The sequence below is a fragment of the Pelodiscus sinensis genome, chromosome 2, assembly GCF_052426305.1.
Source record: "Pelodiscus sinensis isolate ZL-2025 chromosome 2, ASM5242630v1, whole genome shotgun sequence".
NCBI lineage: Eukaryota > Metazoa > Chordata > Testudines > Trionychidae > Pelodiscus > Pelodiscus sinensis.
In genome coordinates, this window is record NC_143053.1 from 206,892,032 (window position 1) to 206,908,194 (window position 16,163).

Consider the following 16,163-nt stretch of genomic DNA (forward strand, 5'->3'; position numbering starts at 1 on the left):
GCTTATTTTTAATTTATTTTTTTATTTTCTTTGCTTAACTCTCGGGGCCCCCCCCCTTTTTTTTTTGCTCAACAACTTTGGTATCCCCCTTTTGTTTTCTCAACAGAATTTTTTCCCCTGTGGTTTTTTTTTGGAGGGTGGTGGTGATATTTTTGGTTAAATCATATGGCAACCCTCTAAGTCTCCCTGAATCAATATAAGCCTGTGACTTCTTGTCCTACCCTCAGTGATTAAGGAGAACAGTATATTGCCCTCCTCTTTGTAACAACCATTTATGTACTTGAAGACTGTTAATGTGCCCTGACACAAAATCTAAACAAGCCCAATTTTGGTCAATTTTTCCTCATAGATCTTGCTTTCTATATCTTTAATCTTTTTTATTGCTCTCCTCTAGACTTTCTTCATTTTGTCTACATCTCTCCTGAAGTGTAGTGCACAGTATTCTGCTTGAGCTCTTATCAGTGCTCAGTAGAGTGGAAGAATTTTTTCTCACATCTTGCTTACAGTACCCCTGCTAATATGTCTTAGATGATGGTTGTGTTGTTTGCAATAGTATCACTTTTTTTTACTCATGCTTAGTTTGTGACCCACTATAACCCCCAGATGCTTTTATGCATGGCTTCCTAGGCAATTATTTCCAATTCTGTATTTGTGAAATTGATTATTGCTTCCTAAGTGTAATACTTTGCAATTGCAAAAGTGAACTCTTTATGTGATTATATAAATTGTTTATGAAGATATTGAATAAATCCAAACCCAGAACTGGTCCTTGCGGACTTCCCCCCCAACCCTCAATATTTCCTTCCAACTTGTAGCAAAGTGGTGTAGTCTCCCACCATGACAGATGAAAAGGGAGATGTAATTGCTCTCCGGTGGGCAGAACCAGGCTATCTGAAGCTACTTGCTGGAAGCAGAGGAGTGGAACAGGAACAGGAAATGGTGCTATAAAAAAAACCCATCCCTCTAGTTAAGTTAGGGAAGAGCTGACAAAAGAGCAGGAGGTCTCCTCTCTGCTGTTGCAGCTCAAACTTATCAGGAACTACTTTGGTGCTCTGGACCTGCAGAACTGACAGAACTGCTAGATCCCGAAGAACTGTTGGGACAGCTGCTTGTCATCTACACAAGCAAGACCAATGACAACTGTGGAGCTCAGATACATCAGAATGAGGAGGATAGGAAGGAACCCCAAGGGAAATGGAATAGATTTCAGTGGAGTGACTGTGTGCAAGCTAGTCAATGTGTTGCAATTGGATTTCTCCACTGATCCAGTAGCAGACCACTTTGATACTTAAAAAACAACAAATAGTCTGGTAGCACTTTAAGCACTAACAAAACATGTAGATGGTATCATGAGCTTTCTTTGGCACAGCCCACTTCTTCAGATGACCCTCTTTGATACTGTTAGGACCCTGGGCTGGGATGCAGTGGAGTAGAAGGGACTGTGTCCCTCTACCCCCGCTACTCACTGACAGGGGTAGCTTCCTTCTTTTACTTAAACACACAGCAACCCTAAACCCTACCAAAAGCAAGACACTCAATTGCTATGCAGGCTTCTTCCTCTGGGTGGAGGATGGGAGAACAAACAACGAGGGCACGTCTAGACTATGTTTTACTTTCGAAAGAAGATATGCAAATTCGGTGGGAATTTGCATATCTTCTCCCAATTGCTTTTTTGAATGAGTTTTTTTTAAAAAGCAAGCAGTCTTGATGTGGTTCTTTTGAAAAAAAAAAAATCCCTTTTTTTTTAAAGAACCTGTAAACCCTTTTTTTGAAAGAACCTGTAAGCCTCAATTTTTGAGGAAGAAAGTTCTTTAGAAAAAAGGTTTTTTTTTCCCTGAAAGAACCACATCTAGACTGCTTGCTTTTTCCAAAAAAAAAATCTTTCGAAAAAGTTATCAGAAGAAGATATGCAAATTCCTGCCGAATTTGCATATCTTCTTTCGAAAGTAAAATGTAGTCTAGCGTGCCCTAAGTGAAAAAAGCATTAAGTTGCTTAAGGCACTGCTGGCAGGCACTTGGGTATCCCCATGATGCACATGATTTAAAATGTTACATATATTAGACTAGAACCAGCTAACATCATGGTGTGCATTATGTTCTCATCTGACAAAGGAAAATAGAGATTTAATGTGTTTGTCTTGTAGTTGGAATTGCAAGAGGATGGATGAAAATTCTCTCTAAAGCATAGTCATGACTTGAACACAAATTTTGTAAATACCCATGTTCTAGGAACCCCATGCTAATTCTTAAAAAGCTACCATTTTCTGAACTGCCTGCATGATGAAGAACCGTGTGTGTGTGTGTGTGTGTGTGCCTTTAAACATACTCTAGTGAAGGGTTATTGTCAATCAAGCGTGATCTGATGTTTGTGATCATATGCAATTGAAGGCAGCTTGACATCTCATTTTGTTGACGCATATGAAGAGGCGTGTGAGAATGTTGTGGTGAATGATGTGGGATTGTGGGACTGTTCTGCTGCCAACTCTATATGTGGTTTAAGTTAAACATTATAAGATAAATCTGTATATTAATCTGGGTTGAGTGGGTTCTGTATATGCAGATTCTGTATATGAAGAGAGAGGTAGACATACTTTAAGTGCAAGAAGTGGTGTGAAAACATATTCCTGAATTTTGAATCAAATGCTTATAATTTTGTTATGTGTGTAGGCTGAGAGGATGGACTTGAGGCTTGCACTGAGTAGACCCTAGAAAATGGCCCAGGATCTCTGGTACAGATTTTAGGAATGAAATCCTCTGTTTCTTCTGTATGGGAAGAGTCGTCATCCCTCCACACATCAAACACTTGTGCACATGAACCTTACAGAAACATTCATATTGCAGTCATTCCCAACCTTTTTTATACAGCGGACCAGCAAACCCATTTGCAAACTTTTGGCAGACCAGTAATATTTTATTTGCATATTTGCATATTCATTATGCAAATAAAATGTTACCAGAATGCCAAAAGCCCCGGCCCACAGAACCACTGCGAACAATTGACTTCAGCTCCAGCAGTTGCCATGTGGCAGGCGCCTGCCGCAACTGAAGCCGATTATTCTCAGTGGCTTTGGAGGCTGGGAGTGGGGTACACCCCTAGAGCCCCTATCCCTCCACTACCTCCCAGGGCCAGTCACTGACCCCAGAGTCCCCTGCACCCAACCCCCCCAGTACCAGCCTCTTGCCCTTAGATCCCCCAGTGCCTGCTCCCCATCCCAAATGCCTCAGTGATAACCCTGCACCCCTTAGAGCCCGCCAGCACCAGATTCCCCAGTGCCAGCCTTGGGTTTCCAGAGCCCCACTGCACCCAACTCCCCCAGAGTCTCCCCCAGTGTCAGCCCCCAGTCCCCAATATTAGCCCTGCCTCTAGAGCCCCCAGTGCCAGTTGCCCACCCCAGATGCCCTAGTGCTCCCCCAGCATCAGCCACTCGCCTATTAGAATCTCCCCACCCCAGAGCCTCCCAGCACTAGCTCTGGCCCTGGAGCCCCGCAGTGCCTTCCCCGCCCACTCTCACCTAGCTTTGTGCTGCCTCCCAACCACCATCTGAACACTGCTGCTTGGGTCACAGCTGCTCTAAGGTGGCCCTGTCGGGCTCTGGGCAGCCCTCCTGCCACTCTGCTGGGAGGAAATCCCGGCCTTGCCTGATGCTGGTTGGCTGAGAGGTGGGGCAGGACATACCTCTCTCAACAGCTGTGGCAAGAGGGGAGGCGCTGGGTGGTGTGTCCCAGCCTAGGCCCCCAGATCTGCGGTGGTCCAGCAGCCAGCGTCTTGCGGACTGGTAGTTGGGAACTGCTGCATTATTGGATACAACTTAAATTGCAGAGAAGCATAAGGCAATTAAGAAAATGTGCTGTGTTATCAATCTTAAATTTATCTAGGGTTTTTTATAAAGATTTTCCCCAGCCCATTCCTTACAAGAGAAATCCATATACTCATAATGACTCATAAATATGACGATGACTTAATTCCTCTGCACATCATCCACAAATACCTCGAAATTATCCTTGCTACCTTCAAACAAAAGGAGATAATTAAACGTGTCATTAGAATGGTATTAGATTGCACAAGTGTCATTGCACTGGGCTCACTTAAATCTTGCCTGCGTGCTGCTCTTCCTGTGACCTTTGCATAAGGTGTCTTTTGAGAAGTTGCATGTATAAAAGGTCATAATTTGGCATTGATTTATTCTTTGTATAACCTCTTGCATGAAATGTGAATTATTACAGAATATGGCCCAAGGAATCCAACTCTTGCATAGAAATGCCTCCTGTAGTCCTCCTTTTTATTCATAACAAAATGGGTTCTTAAAAGTGCTTGAAGTAAATAGCCTGAAGAAATCAATGAAGAAGAAAAGTCACCTGGTGTTTTGCAAATATACAAGGTTTTGTGTTCAGAAAGACCCGAAGAGTGGAACTGTGGATTTTTTTCTGTTCTGTTCTACAATGAAATATTTTCTTTTTATTTTCATTTAATAAAATATTTTTGTCAAAACATCAGCCTCTGAGGATCAGAGTGATTTTAACAAAATTGCAGATTGGCTTGTTTCCTGATATTCTAACCATTTTTATGGTTTAGGCATGCAGGACCATAACATGAGGCTGCTTTTATGACTGCACATAGTGACTAACAAAGTACAGATTGAACCTCTAAAACTCAGGACTCTCTGATATAGCAACATCTGTGGTCCAGGGCCAGCAGCAGCCGGGATGGCGGCTGGCCAGGGGGGCAGCAGTGGGGCTGGTGGCCTCGCTCGGGGGGAGGGGCTGCCCAAGCAGGGCTAGTGGCTAGGGTTATTTGTGGGCCAGAATTGACCTCCCCAGGTTCAACAAGCTCCCTTGTTCAGGACTTGTCAGATTCCAAACGTACTGGACCAGGGAGGTCCAACCTGTAGGAACATTTATGTTGCTTGGAGCAATGAAATAATGCAGTGGAGAACCATCAGATGTGGCCTTTTTATTTCAAGAAAGTCTGTACTTTTAGAAGAAGGTTAATGTGTCAACTATGTGCAAAACAGACACCTGCCCCATCACCTTCCTGTTGAAATTATTACTAAATACTGTATGGATGCCTTCTTTAACTTGCTAGTACCAAGACAGTCTGAGTTCACGATACTTACTGCTGATAACAGCTGCTTCTTTTAACCCAACATTGGTTTTGTAGTTTGTTCTCCCAACTGTTGTTTGGTTTCAGATTTTTAACAGTTAGGTAATTTACCATTGGGACAATTAGATATTGCCCAACATTGTGAGGCATCTTACCACTGCCTGTCCTTTGTGTGAAACCATCTTGTCAGTGCCTTCTGTGGATCAGTTCCCTGAATTTCCCAGCCTTTAGCATCACAGGCACCACTTTCTAAGCTTCCTCTGGCTTCATTCTCTGTATACAGGTAATTATAGGCACAAACCAGGCCTTGAATACTTGGAGCATTCCCTGTAATAATTAGCCCCTCCTCTGAGCACTCTCAAAATTACCAGGTGCCTGCAGTTCCCAAAAGAATGGCACACACCAGCTTGCAAGATTCAACTCAGGACTATTATTTTATTTTTAAACCACAGCACCTAGCTATATTCAATCATCAAGAATAAAATTATTTCCAGAGAAATACAAAACAAATTCACAACACACTTTCTAGATACTAAACTTAACTAACACATTACCGTCTTGTCTAAAGAAACTTATTTCACCCAAAGTTCTCTCTAGCATTTCCAGCCAAGCCTGATTGAGACCTTTTTTTCATGAAGCAAAATCACTGTCCTCTTACTTCCTTAGTGGAAAGTGATAGAGTGACTCCTCTGTCCCCCAGGCTATGTCTACAGTACAAAGAAAAGTTGGAAAAAGATACACAACTTGTGACTGGCAATTTGCGTATCTTTTTCTCCTTTTCTTCCGAAAGAGGCCTTTCCAACATTTGGCCCATCTACATGGGGCCAAAGGTTGGAAAAAAACCCCTATTTTGTAATATCCCTTCTTTCTCATGAAACCAGGTTAACAGGGATGCTGACAAAATGCATCCACTTTTCTGACTTTTTTTTGGAAAAGTGGATGCATTCCTTGGATGCGGCAGAGTTTTTCCGGGATACTGGAAAAGCTCTGTAGTCTAGATGTACCCCCAGATATACTCAATCAAGTCATTTGATTTTGGAAGCTAAATTAGGGAGCCTTTATGTCTTGCTACCAAAAGTCGTATTTGTGCGCTTACCCATTCTCCCATTTCCCTGAGATATATCTCCTGGATTGTTTTGTTTTGTTTTTTGTTTTTGTCTAGAAAAACTTCTCTTCCTAATGAGGACTTATTACTCCATGTGGCTGTTGTTTCATCCCATGTCCAGTGAAACAAAATCATTGACATACTTCCTATTTGCAAGGAATGGGGACTATGACCTATTTTTTATGTGTGAATGTCCCAGAGTTCTCTCTTGATGACATTGTTTAAAGAGCCATTAGAACATCTAATTGTGAAAATTAATATGACTTATTTTCCATGTATTATCTTGCCTAGATAGGTAAGTTAAATTTGTGGCAGTGTGATAAGAGAGTGAGGTAGTTAAGATCAGCAAATACTAAAAATGTGGTAGTTGTTTAGTTATAGCACATCTTTACCATCATTAGAGGCAGGAAAATGTAGTACTTAATGTCAAATATATACTTATAGGAGTATTGTCAAATCATCACAAAAGGAATATGGGAGTCAGAATTTCTGCAATCTCTTTGTGACATTGCCATTTGCTTATTGTGTGACCATTGACAAGTCATTTATATAATCTTTTTGTCTCTCACTTTACTACTGTTAATAGCAAAATTTAATATAATATTTATTGCTATCTATTATTTTTCTATAATACCCATCTGACAGAGGTGTTGTAAGTTTCATTTAATATTTGTAAACTCCTTTGAGAGTATTTATAATAGCTGAACAATTTTGAACCATAAACATGTGTATATTTCCTTTCTCGTATTTCAGATTTTCTACTTGCCAATGGCTCTTTTTATTCCTCCATCAGTATATGCTGTTCATCTCCAGTTTAATCTCCTTTACCAGTTTTGGATCCATACAGAGGTAAATCAGGTTTTTAAGCTATATCTAAACAGTTTGCCTGGAGCAGTGTCCTGGAAAGTCACTAGCAGCTGATTTATTGTGTAAGAAAAATCTTTGTCTGACTTCTTTAAGGAGAAACATCTGGTCATTTTTATTTCTTTTTCAGAATATATATTGCAAAGTTTATAAGAAGCAATGAGGCAGTTGGTCCCAATTAGATTTAAAAAAAAAATTAACTGTAAAGAATCAAACTTTTTACTATTTTAATACTATATTTTCCTATCTTGTAGCTTATTAAATATTTCTGGCAAATATTGAAACTGATTTCATTTCTAAGATACATATTTTAGTGAAACCAGTTAGAAAAACAATAGTGCTTAAATATTTAGTTTTGATTCTAAGGCAGATACGGCCTTTTCTCTAATTACATCTAAATTCTCAAATAAAAACCCATTCTGAGATTGTGTGAGTGCACTTGAATGTGTGTATATATATATATATATATATATATATATATATATATATATACACATGCATATTCATGTGAATGGTAGCTATATTTTACATACTTTAATCCATTGTAATTAGTAAGTAGATTCCTATACTTCTCAGACAGTTGAAAGGGCCTTGCCTTTAACTCTTCTCCATCACACTACACCATAGATGCTTATGGCTATCCACAAAAGCTCATTATCTAATCAATGTGTTAGTCTCTGAGGGTATGTTTAGACTACATCCCTCTGTCGCCAGAGGGACGTAAATTAGACATACCAAAATTGCTAATGAAGCGGGGATTTAAATATCCCACGCGTCATTAGAATAAAAATGGCCGCCGCTTTTTGCCAACGCGGCAATTTGCTGGCAAAAAGCGGCAATCTAGAAGGGGATTGGTCGACAAGGAAAGCCTTTTCTGACCAATCCTGTAAATCCCGCTTCATTAGCAATTTCGGTATGTCTAATTTACATCCCTCTGGTAACAGAGGGATGTAGTCTAGAGATACCGTGAGGTGCCACAGGACTGCTCTATGTCGTATCTGTGTAGCACACTGCCTGTTGAGCTATTGATTAATTATCTCTGCCATTGCTAACATCACAACTTTGGTTACGCTGGCACCTAAAGTGAAATTTGAGAGCAGGGTGCATCACTTAAGCCCCACTAAGCCCTTAAACCCTTAATAGGATTTAAGAGGGATTTATATGTGCAGTGTGTTGGCACTCAGCACAAGAGTGAATTTCACTCTTAATTAATCATTAAACCCGTGATTAGTAGATTATTGAGACATTATTGCTTTGGAATGGTCACAGTTCTTTGTTTAAATACCCTGTTTAAGGGACATATTATTGATATGTCTGCTACCACTGTTACTACTAAGTGTACTAACAACTTGCATTAAATTTAGTATTTGCTTTGTTCACAGCCTTGTTGTGCTAGGCGATGGATAAATACAGTCCGTGGCCTCAAGACTTGAGTAGACAAGACAGAAAATGGGAGGGGAAAATGCAGTAACCAATGGACTATTATTTCCTTCTTTTATAACTATGATATTATTAAGATGTTGCTGTAATTACTGTGAACAGGAACTATGGGCGTAATCCTGCAAAGTGCTATTTCCGTGAGACTTGGAGTGCTCTGAATTCTCCCTAACATTGACCTGAGTCAAGGGAGCTTTATATGTCTTTGCTTGTCTGTGCTAGAGAACGGTGGTTTTGGAAAATCCTTATGATTCCAGTTACACACACACCAAACATACAGGGATGTTCAGCCATTGTTGATACTGCACTGAGGGTGTGTCTAGACTACAGAGTTTTGTCGACAAAAGTGGACTTTTGTTGACAAAACTATACCTGCGTCTACACTACCGCTGAGTTCTGTCGACATAACGTCGACAGGACTCAGCAGTTTTGTCGACGCTGGTAAACCTCATTTTACGAGTCATAACACCTTTTGTCGACAGAGTTCTGTCGACAGAAGGTGTTATTGCATGTAGGGTTGTGTCTAGACTACAGGGTTTTGTCGACAAAGCAGCTTGCTTTGTCGACAGAACTGAATGTGTCTAGACGCTCTTTGTCGACAGAAGTTTTATCGACAGATACTGTCGACAAAACTTCTGTCGACAAAACTCTGTATTCTAGACGTACCCTGAGAAAAGCTCAACGTGGCTTAAGCCACTGTTGTGTCAGTCTGCACCGTTGCAGTTCTAGTTTAGAGAACAAGGACAAGGGTGGCAGCTGCAACAGTTCAGTTGGCTCTACTGTTGCTATGTTGATATGCTGCCCCTGTCCCCAGATCCTTGTGAAGAAACAAAAACAGAGGAAAGTATTTTGAAAAAGAAGAAACTTCTTTTTAAGAAACCTCTTAAAAAAAAATCCGTGCCCCAAAATAAAGGACAGTTTGCTCCCTTTCTCAAGTACTGACATCCACCTGTCAGTGTTCACTGTAATATATTCTTGTCTACCAGGATTACATTTGAGTGGAGGAAGAGGAATGACTTAGGCAGCCTCCGCAAAAACAATATAAGGGTGTGACACCTGCCTTTGAACCAGGAATCGCTAGGGCTGAAAGCAAGAGCTGCTATGGCTTGAACTAACACTCCAAGGCTTTCCAGGTGAAGCTGGAGCAGTTTTGTAGCCTCTAAGGATCAGACCTGGAAGAAGGGACATGGAGGGATCTGTAATACAAGTACACCTATGGGTTGCCATTAAAGGCTAAATACATGGAACTGCAGTGTCTCCAGTCACATCAGACACAATTGGAAGCAATATTGAATTAAATTACTGGGGCTGGCAGCCAAATACAAAACAATTAGGAAATTGTAGCTAATAATTTGTTAAACTGTTCGTACTTTATGTGCGATATTGAATTATGTGACAATCTTTGTTGTTTTTTTTAACCCATTCTAATTATTGTACATAGGCTATAATTATATGAACATATTTATTATATTGTATTTTATTATATTGTATTTTATATATGGCTCGGTACTGCAGTAAGAACTCTATGAACAGACATTGTATCCTTGTAGAGGCCCATCTCATAGTGTTTCATCTGAATGTAGAGCCCAATAAGAGTACAGGCCTCTCGTTACAAAGTCAGGACCCAATTCATTTCTACCATTGCCTGCAATGGTCCTATAAAGCACCTGCTGCAAGTGTGGGCAGTGACTTATATGAGCCCATGTTATTTGGGCAGCAGAAATATTCCTGGCCTGGGGATCGGCTCCAGTAAATTTGGAGCAGGGTATCTCCCCGACCCTTCCTGCTGCCCCTGTACATCTAAAGAGGAAATTACAGGATTAGTGTCTTAATACACCCTGGCTCTTCCACCAGTGCAAATTGTAACAGTTCAGCTCCGCAGTGTAGAGCACTTCCCTACCAAGTCCAAAGTTTACTTTTAGAGACTTGGCTTATATTACGCGTAGATGTCTCAGAAGGCAGGATTATGTCCTAAGGAGACATGGACAAAAATACTATGAAATCTTAAGTTTAAAGTTTTTGTTCACATGCATTTGTTGTTTCTCGGTTAGAAAAACAAAATATGCCCAATCTGTTGATATTATTTTGTTCCAGAATATTGAAAGATTAGTTTAGGTTATATAGTAAATATTAGTATAGATTGTTCACTAAAGACAAACAATTTCCATCTTAAACAAAAGTGAAATGATGAGTATTCAGTTTGAGTATTAGGAGAGAGGAAGGAACCTGACTTCTGATGGAGGTTTTATTACAACTTACAGAACAATTAAGTATTTACTTTCAAATTCAGTCATAATTTTTAAAAAATAAAAGACGAGATCCTTCTGTACTGAGACTTTGTATGCCACGTTTCAGTTTGGAGAAAATGTTTATAGCTGAAGTACAAACTCCAACCCTTCCCCAAACCAGAACTTAGATTTTCCATTATTACATCACATGATAAATGAGGTTTCTTTCAACATCACAACTTTCAACTTTCTCCATATCTGTAGTACTAGTTTCTGTCCAGCTTTCCCACCAGAAGGGCAAACAAAGATATATTTTATTTTAAATAATGAAGCTCATGTAGTTCTGTCAAAACAACATTCAAAGTCCCGAGGTTTGAAAATGTCCACTCTTTGCTTCCCATTTGGAGTAGCTCAACCCTCAGAATTTTTGTCCATATTCCTCCAGTTTTTTAAACATTAGAAATCTGAACATTATACTAAACTGTTCTGCTAATTACAATAAAAAATCCTAGTACCAAAATCATAACAGGCTGTTACAATGGATAAAGCATTCCTAGTGTTTGATAAGATACAATGAAGATGTTACATAGTGATAGAGATGCAGCTGTGTTAGTCTGGTCTAGCTGAAACAAAAGACAGAAGTATGTAGCACTTTAAAGACTAACAAGATGGTTTATTAGGTGATGAGCTTTCGTGGGCCAGACCCACTTCCTCAGATCAATATATGGAAGAAAATCAGCACAACCTTATATACGAAAGTGATACAATCAAAAAAATGAACGCATGTGAAATTGACAAATCAAATTTTAGAACAGAGTGGAGGTGAGGGGGGAAGGTTAGTGTCTGTGAGGTAATGATATAGGGGTGATAATAGGGGAAGTTTCTGTGACGTAATGACATTAGGGCTACATCTAGACTGCAAGCCTCTTTCGAAAGAGGCTTTTTCGAAAGGACTTTAGAAAAAGCCTCTTTCGAAAAAGAGCGTCTAGACTGCAGCAGTACTTTCGAAAAAGCAAGCCGCTTTTTCGAAAGAAAGCACCCAGGCAGTCTGGATGCTCTCTTTCGAAAAAGCCCTGTTTGCATTCAAGAACGCCTTTTTTCGAAAGAGCACTTTCGAAAAAAGGTGTTCTTCCTCGTGAAATGAGGTTTTCCACCGTCAAAAGAAAAGCCACATTCTTTCGATTTAATTTTGAAAGAACGCGGCTGTAGTCTATATGCAGGTGAGTCTGGACACAGTCTAGGGGTGATAACTGGGGAAGCTATCTTTGTAATGGGTGAGATAATTAGAGTTTTTGTTTAAACCCATACATAAAGTGTCAAATTTAAGCATGAATGACAATTCTGAAGCTTCTCGTTGAAGTCTGGAGTTAAAGTCTCTTTGAAGCAATATGCCTGTTTGAAGGTCATTGAGGGGAATGGTCAGTCTGCTGAAATGGAAAGCAACAGCTTTCTTTCTGTGAGAGAGTCTTATGTCTGTTTTGTGTGCATTGATTCTTTGGCGAAGTGTCTGAGATGTTTGTCCGATGTACATAGCAGACGGACACTTTAGGCACATGATATCATAAATTATATTTCTGGATGAACAGGAATATGTGTTCTTGATCTTGTAACTGGCATGGTTAGGTCTAATAATGGTGTCAGCAGAGTAAATATGTGGACAAAGCTGGCACCGGGGTTTGTTGCAAAGGAAAGTTCCGAGGTTGATATTAGTGTGATGTGTCCTGTGGGTTGTTGGTAAGAATCATCCTGAGGTTAGGTGGTTGTCTATAGGAGACTATGTTAAAGTGACAGAAGAGGAAGTAAATTTATTCAGACGTTACTCTGTGACAGATGTGAGCTATCTATTTATAGTCAATTGTATACTTTCATTATAAGAATCTCTTATCTGAGGGCTATCCGTATTGCAAGGTTAAGTCATATACACATGCTTTTCTGAAATGCAGTCAGGAAGTCCTGAAAGAAACCCTTTTAAAATAGATAGATGGCAAAATAACATAGGCCATGTCTACACTACAAGCAGTTATTTCACAATATGTCAAAATAATGTCTAGCTGGAGGACTTTTTACTCTGACTCCTATAACCCTCATTTTATGAGTAGTAAGGGAAGTTGGAGGAAGAGTGCTCTTGTACTTCCTCCTTCAGCCCAAATCTGAAATAAGCTATTTTGTCTTACGCTATGCAATTGACATAGCTCAAGTTGTGTAGCTTATTTTGGCTTTAGGTCTGCTGTGTAGACATGCCCTCACAGTTGTAGGATTCTGAAATAAATCTCATGATTGTGTGTTCATTGACTAATATTAAAGAGAAATGCTGAAAGACTGTAAATACATTTTTGTAATGCTACATAGGAATAGGTAAAATAAGTCAAGAAAATAAAAGGACTCAGTTTATATATATTTAAGTCAATTGAGAGACTCATTCAGTAGGACTAAGATTAATTCCTTAATGAATTGGTAGAAATGCCTATCCAGGTAAACTATTCTCACGTCAAATAAAAAAAGTAAAACACAATTACCTTGGTCAAAAAGCATTATAATACAATTTTTCAATAGCTACAAAATATTTTAGGCCAACAGGTAACAGACAGAAATACTTTATTTCAGTTTCTTCCCAAAAATGATTCAGAAGATTTGCATTAAATTATATTCTTCTACTGTGCCTTTATTTGAGCCAATAAGTTAGTCCCATTTGTAACCTGACTGCAAAATGCAGAAGCTAGTTTCTGTGTGTTCAGCTGTAACTCCATGGATCTCAAATTGTATTTGGAAAGCAGCAACTGAAACAACCCCTGATAGTGATGTGGTGACATAATCTTTGCCTTTTTTATCTTTGACACGCATTGGTTTCTGCTTAATTTGCTTATCTGAGGAAAGATTGTGAGTTGCCTCACACTGCCATGTATGGCAGTAAACTTGCCGAAGGTGTCTTAGCCCTCTTTCCCATCTTCTTATATGAGGAGGAAAATGAAAGCTTATGGGTCCATTGCTAGTAGCTTCAAGTGGGTTGCAGGAGGCAAAGGCCTTGAATCTGTCCTGTGTTGGCTGGCATGGAAGGGATGTTATCTGTTATTGGTGTTGGCCAGTTGTAAATTAACAGAAGAGTAAGGGGTGACTTTATTATATCCTGTAAGTATCTTTATGGGCGAACAAATGCTAAATAATGGGTTTACCAATCCAGCAAAGAGAGGTACAATCCAATGCCTGGAAGATTAATCTAAACATATTCAGAATGGAAATAATAGTGAAGACAATTAATCAATGGAACAGTTTGCCAAGGGTTGTGGTGAATTCTCCATCATTTTTTTTTTTTAAAGATGTGATCTAGGGTAAGTTCTCTGGCCTATATTATGCAGCGGGCCATCAAGATGATCACAATAGTTCTTCTAGCCTTAGAATCTGTGACTCTATTACTAGCTTCCTGCCTTGGAGCTCGGGGAGGTTTTGGGGAGAGAAGGGGCAGAGGGGAAGGAAAGTGGGAAGGAGTTTTGCACAAAAGCCCTCAGAGTGGCAGATGAGTCTAGGGTTGTTTAATAATTATGATGAAAAAAAGTAATCATAGGCTGATAGAAATGGACTTATGAGTAGGAGTAGTTGAAAATTTTCTTTATTTCGGTAACTGGGTTTGGTTCTTTAAAGGATTTGAAACCGCAGACAGAGGAATACTTATTTTTAGGGTTAAACAAAGATTTTTATTTTTCTATTTACTTTATAATTAATTTTTCATTTAAATCAATTCACTATCTTTGATTCTTTTAAGACAGTGTAATATACAAATAAAAAGTAGAAAAACAGTACAGTTAAAAACCAAGAAATAATTCCTCCTACAGATATACCCTTCTGATTTACCTTTAAACAGTTTATAGAATTAACAACTATATAATACTTACGTTAAGAAAGATTGAAGCATTGCTTAGATTCAGGAGATATTCTTTTCTTTATGTTTCTCCTTTTTTTTGGATTTTTCGTTGCAACTTACGACCGGAGTTATTCCCCTTTCAGAGCTTATGTGCGGCAGCGAGATTCAGCGCCGGGGAGGGAGCCCTGGTTGATCAGACCTAGCTTTTTGGATTCGCAACCCGTCTGCTCTTGGTCTGTTCCATCCAATCTTATATACCCCGTTTCGGTATTTTGGTATTCCTCCACTCACCTGACAATTACTGACATTAGATTTTTGTAATCTCATTCTGCTCTTTCAAAACTTTTGTCTGCTCCATTTGAGGTAATCAGCACTTTGTTGCATATTGCTGTCTGTTACTTACTTCCCTAAAAGCGGGGTTACTGTTGGTTATCCAATCAAATTTTGTTTTTATTTTATATCTCCTGTATCTCACAATGCTGCCTTTCCTTTACACTTACAATTAAACTGGTGCTCATTTGACATATTCTGGGTAGGCCTCAACACCTTCCTTTCATACTGTAAAGACTGTTTTTCATGGGGAAATGGACATTTTTATTTTGGAGAAAGATTTTGCTTTCTACAGAAAATGTTGCCTTTTTTTGAAAACATAAATACCCCAAAATCTAAAATATTTTAGCCAAAACCAACATTTGGGTTAATATACAAAATTATGCCTCATGGAAGTTATAGTTGGAGTATCTCATTTTCCCATTGTTCTTGAAAGGCTATGCAACTTAACTGAACTATATCCCCTGTTATAGATCATCATTAGGACACACATGTAGCACTAATTCTCTTCACCAAGAGGGGAGACCATGATGCTTTATGGGAGATTTAGTTTAGCCCAGGCTTGCAGTGGAGAATAGGGATATGTCTATACTGCACAGCTACTTCGGGATACCCTGTGTAGCGCAAATTGCGTATCTTATATCAAGTGTAGGATGCGGTGTAGACGCACCCTAGGAGCTAGAAGTATACTAACAATAACTCCCATAAGTCATCCCGTGGGCATTTTTAAATTGAAATATTTTGGATTTTGGATGATATTTGTCAGTATTTCCTGTACACCCAGTATACTCTGGGAGTGTAGAATTGTTCTCTAGAATGTTTCTTCAACAGGTTGAACCTCTGTGGTCTGGGACTCTCTGGTCTAGCAACATCCATGGTTAAGAAGGACCACGGATGTTGTAGGACCTGAAAGACCCAGCAGCAGAGGTTACAGTGGCTCAGAGCAGAGCTCCCCAGCAGGGCAGTGGCACCGACAGGGCACTAGAGCCTGCAGCCAGTGAGGCAGAGAGGCTGGAGCTCACCGGGTAGTGGAGCCTGCAGCTGGTGGGGGCAGTGGGCTGCTGCAAGGTCAATGGGGCTTCTGCGAGGCTGGCAGGGGCATCAGGAACTCCAGTGGGACTGCTACAGGTCCAGTGGGACGAGTCAGGTCCCACCAATGCCAGCCCAGAGAGGTCCAACCTGTAGTGTTTTTATTCTTCAGGAGCCAAATTATAGCTGTGAATACTTCAAAAGAGCTGCAGT

The 16,163-nt window shown here is 39.8% G+C and overlaps 1 protein-coding gene across 1 annotated transcript in view; it reads left to right on the forward strand.

Moving 5' to 3' along the window:
• Positions 1 to 16,163, forward strand: part of AGMO (alkylglycerol monooxygenase) — a 266,886-nt gene that overhangs the window by 106,117 nt on the left and 144,606 nt on the right. The window contains exon 5 of the mRNA XM_006138322.5: positions 6,960 to 7,055. Within this exon, the coding sequence (XP_006138384.3) occupies positions 6,960 to 7,055 (96 nt within the window). The remainder of the gene's footprint in view (positions 1 to 6,959; positions 7,056 to 16,163) is intronic.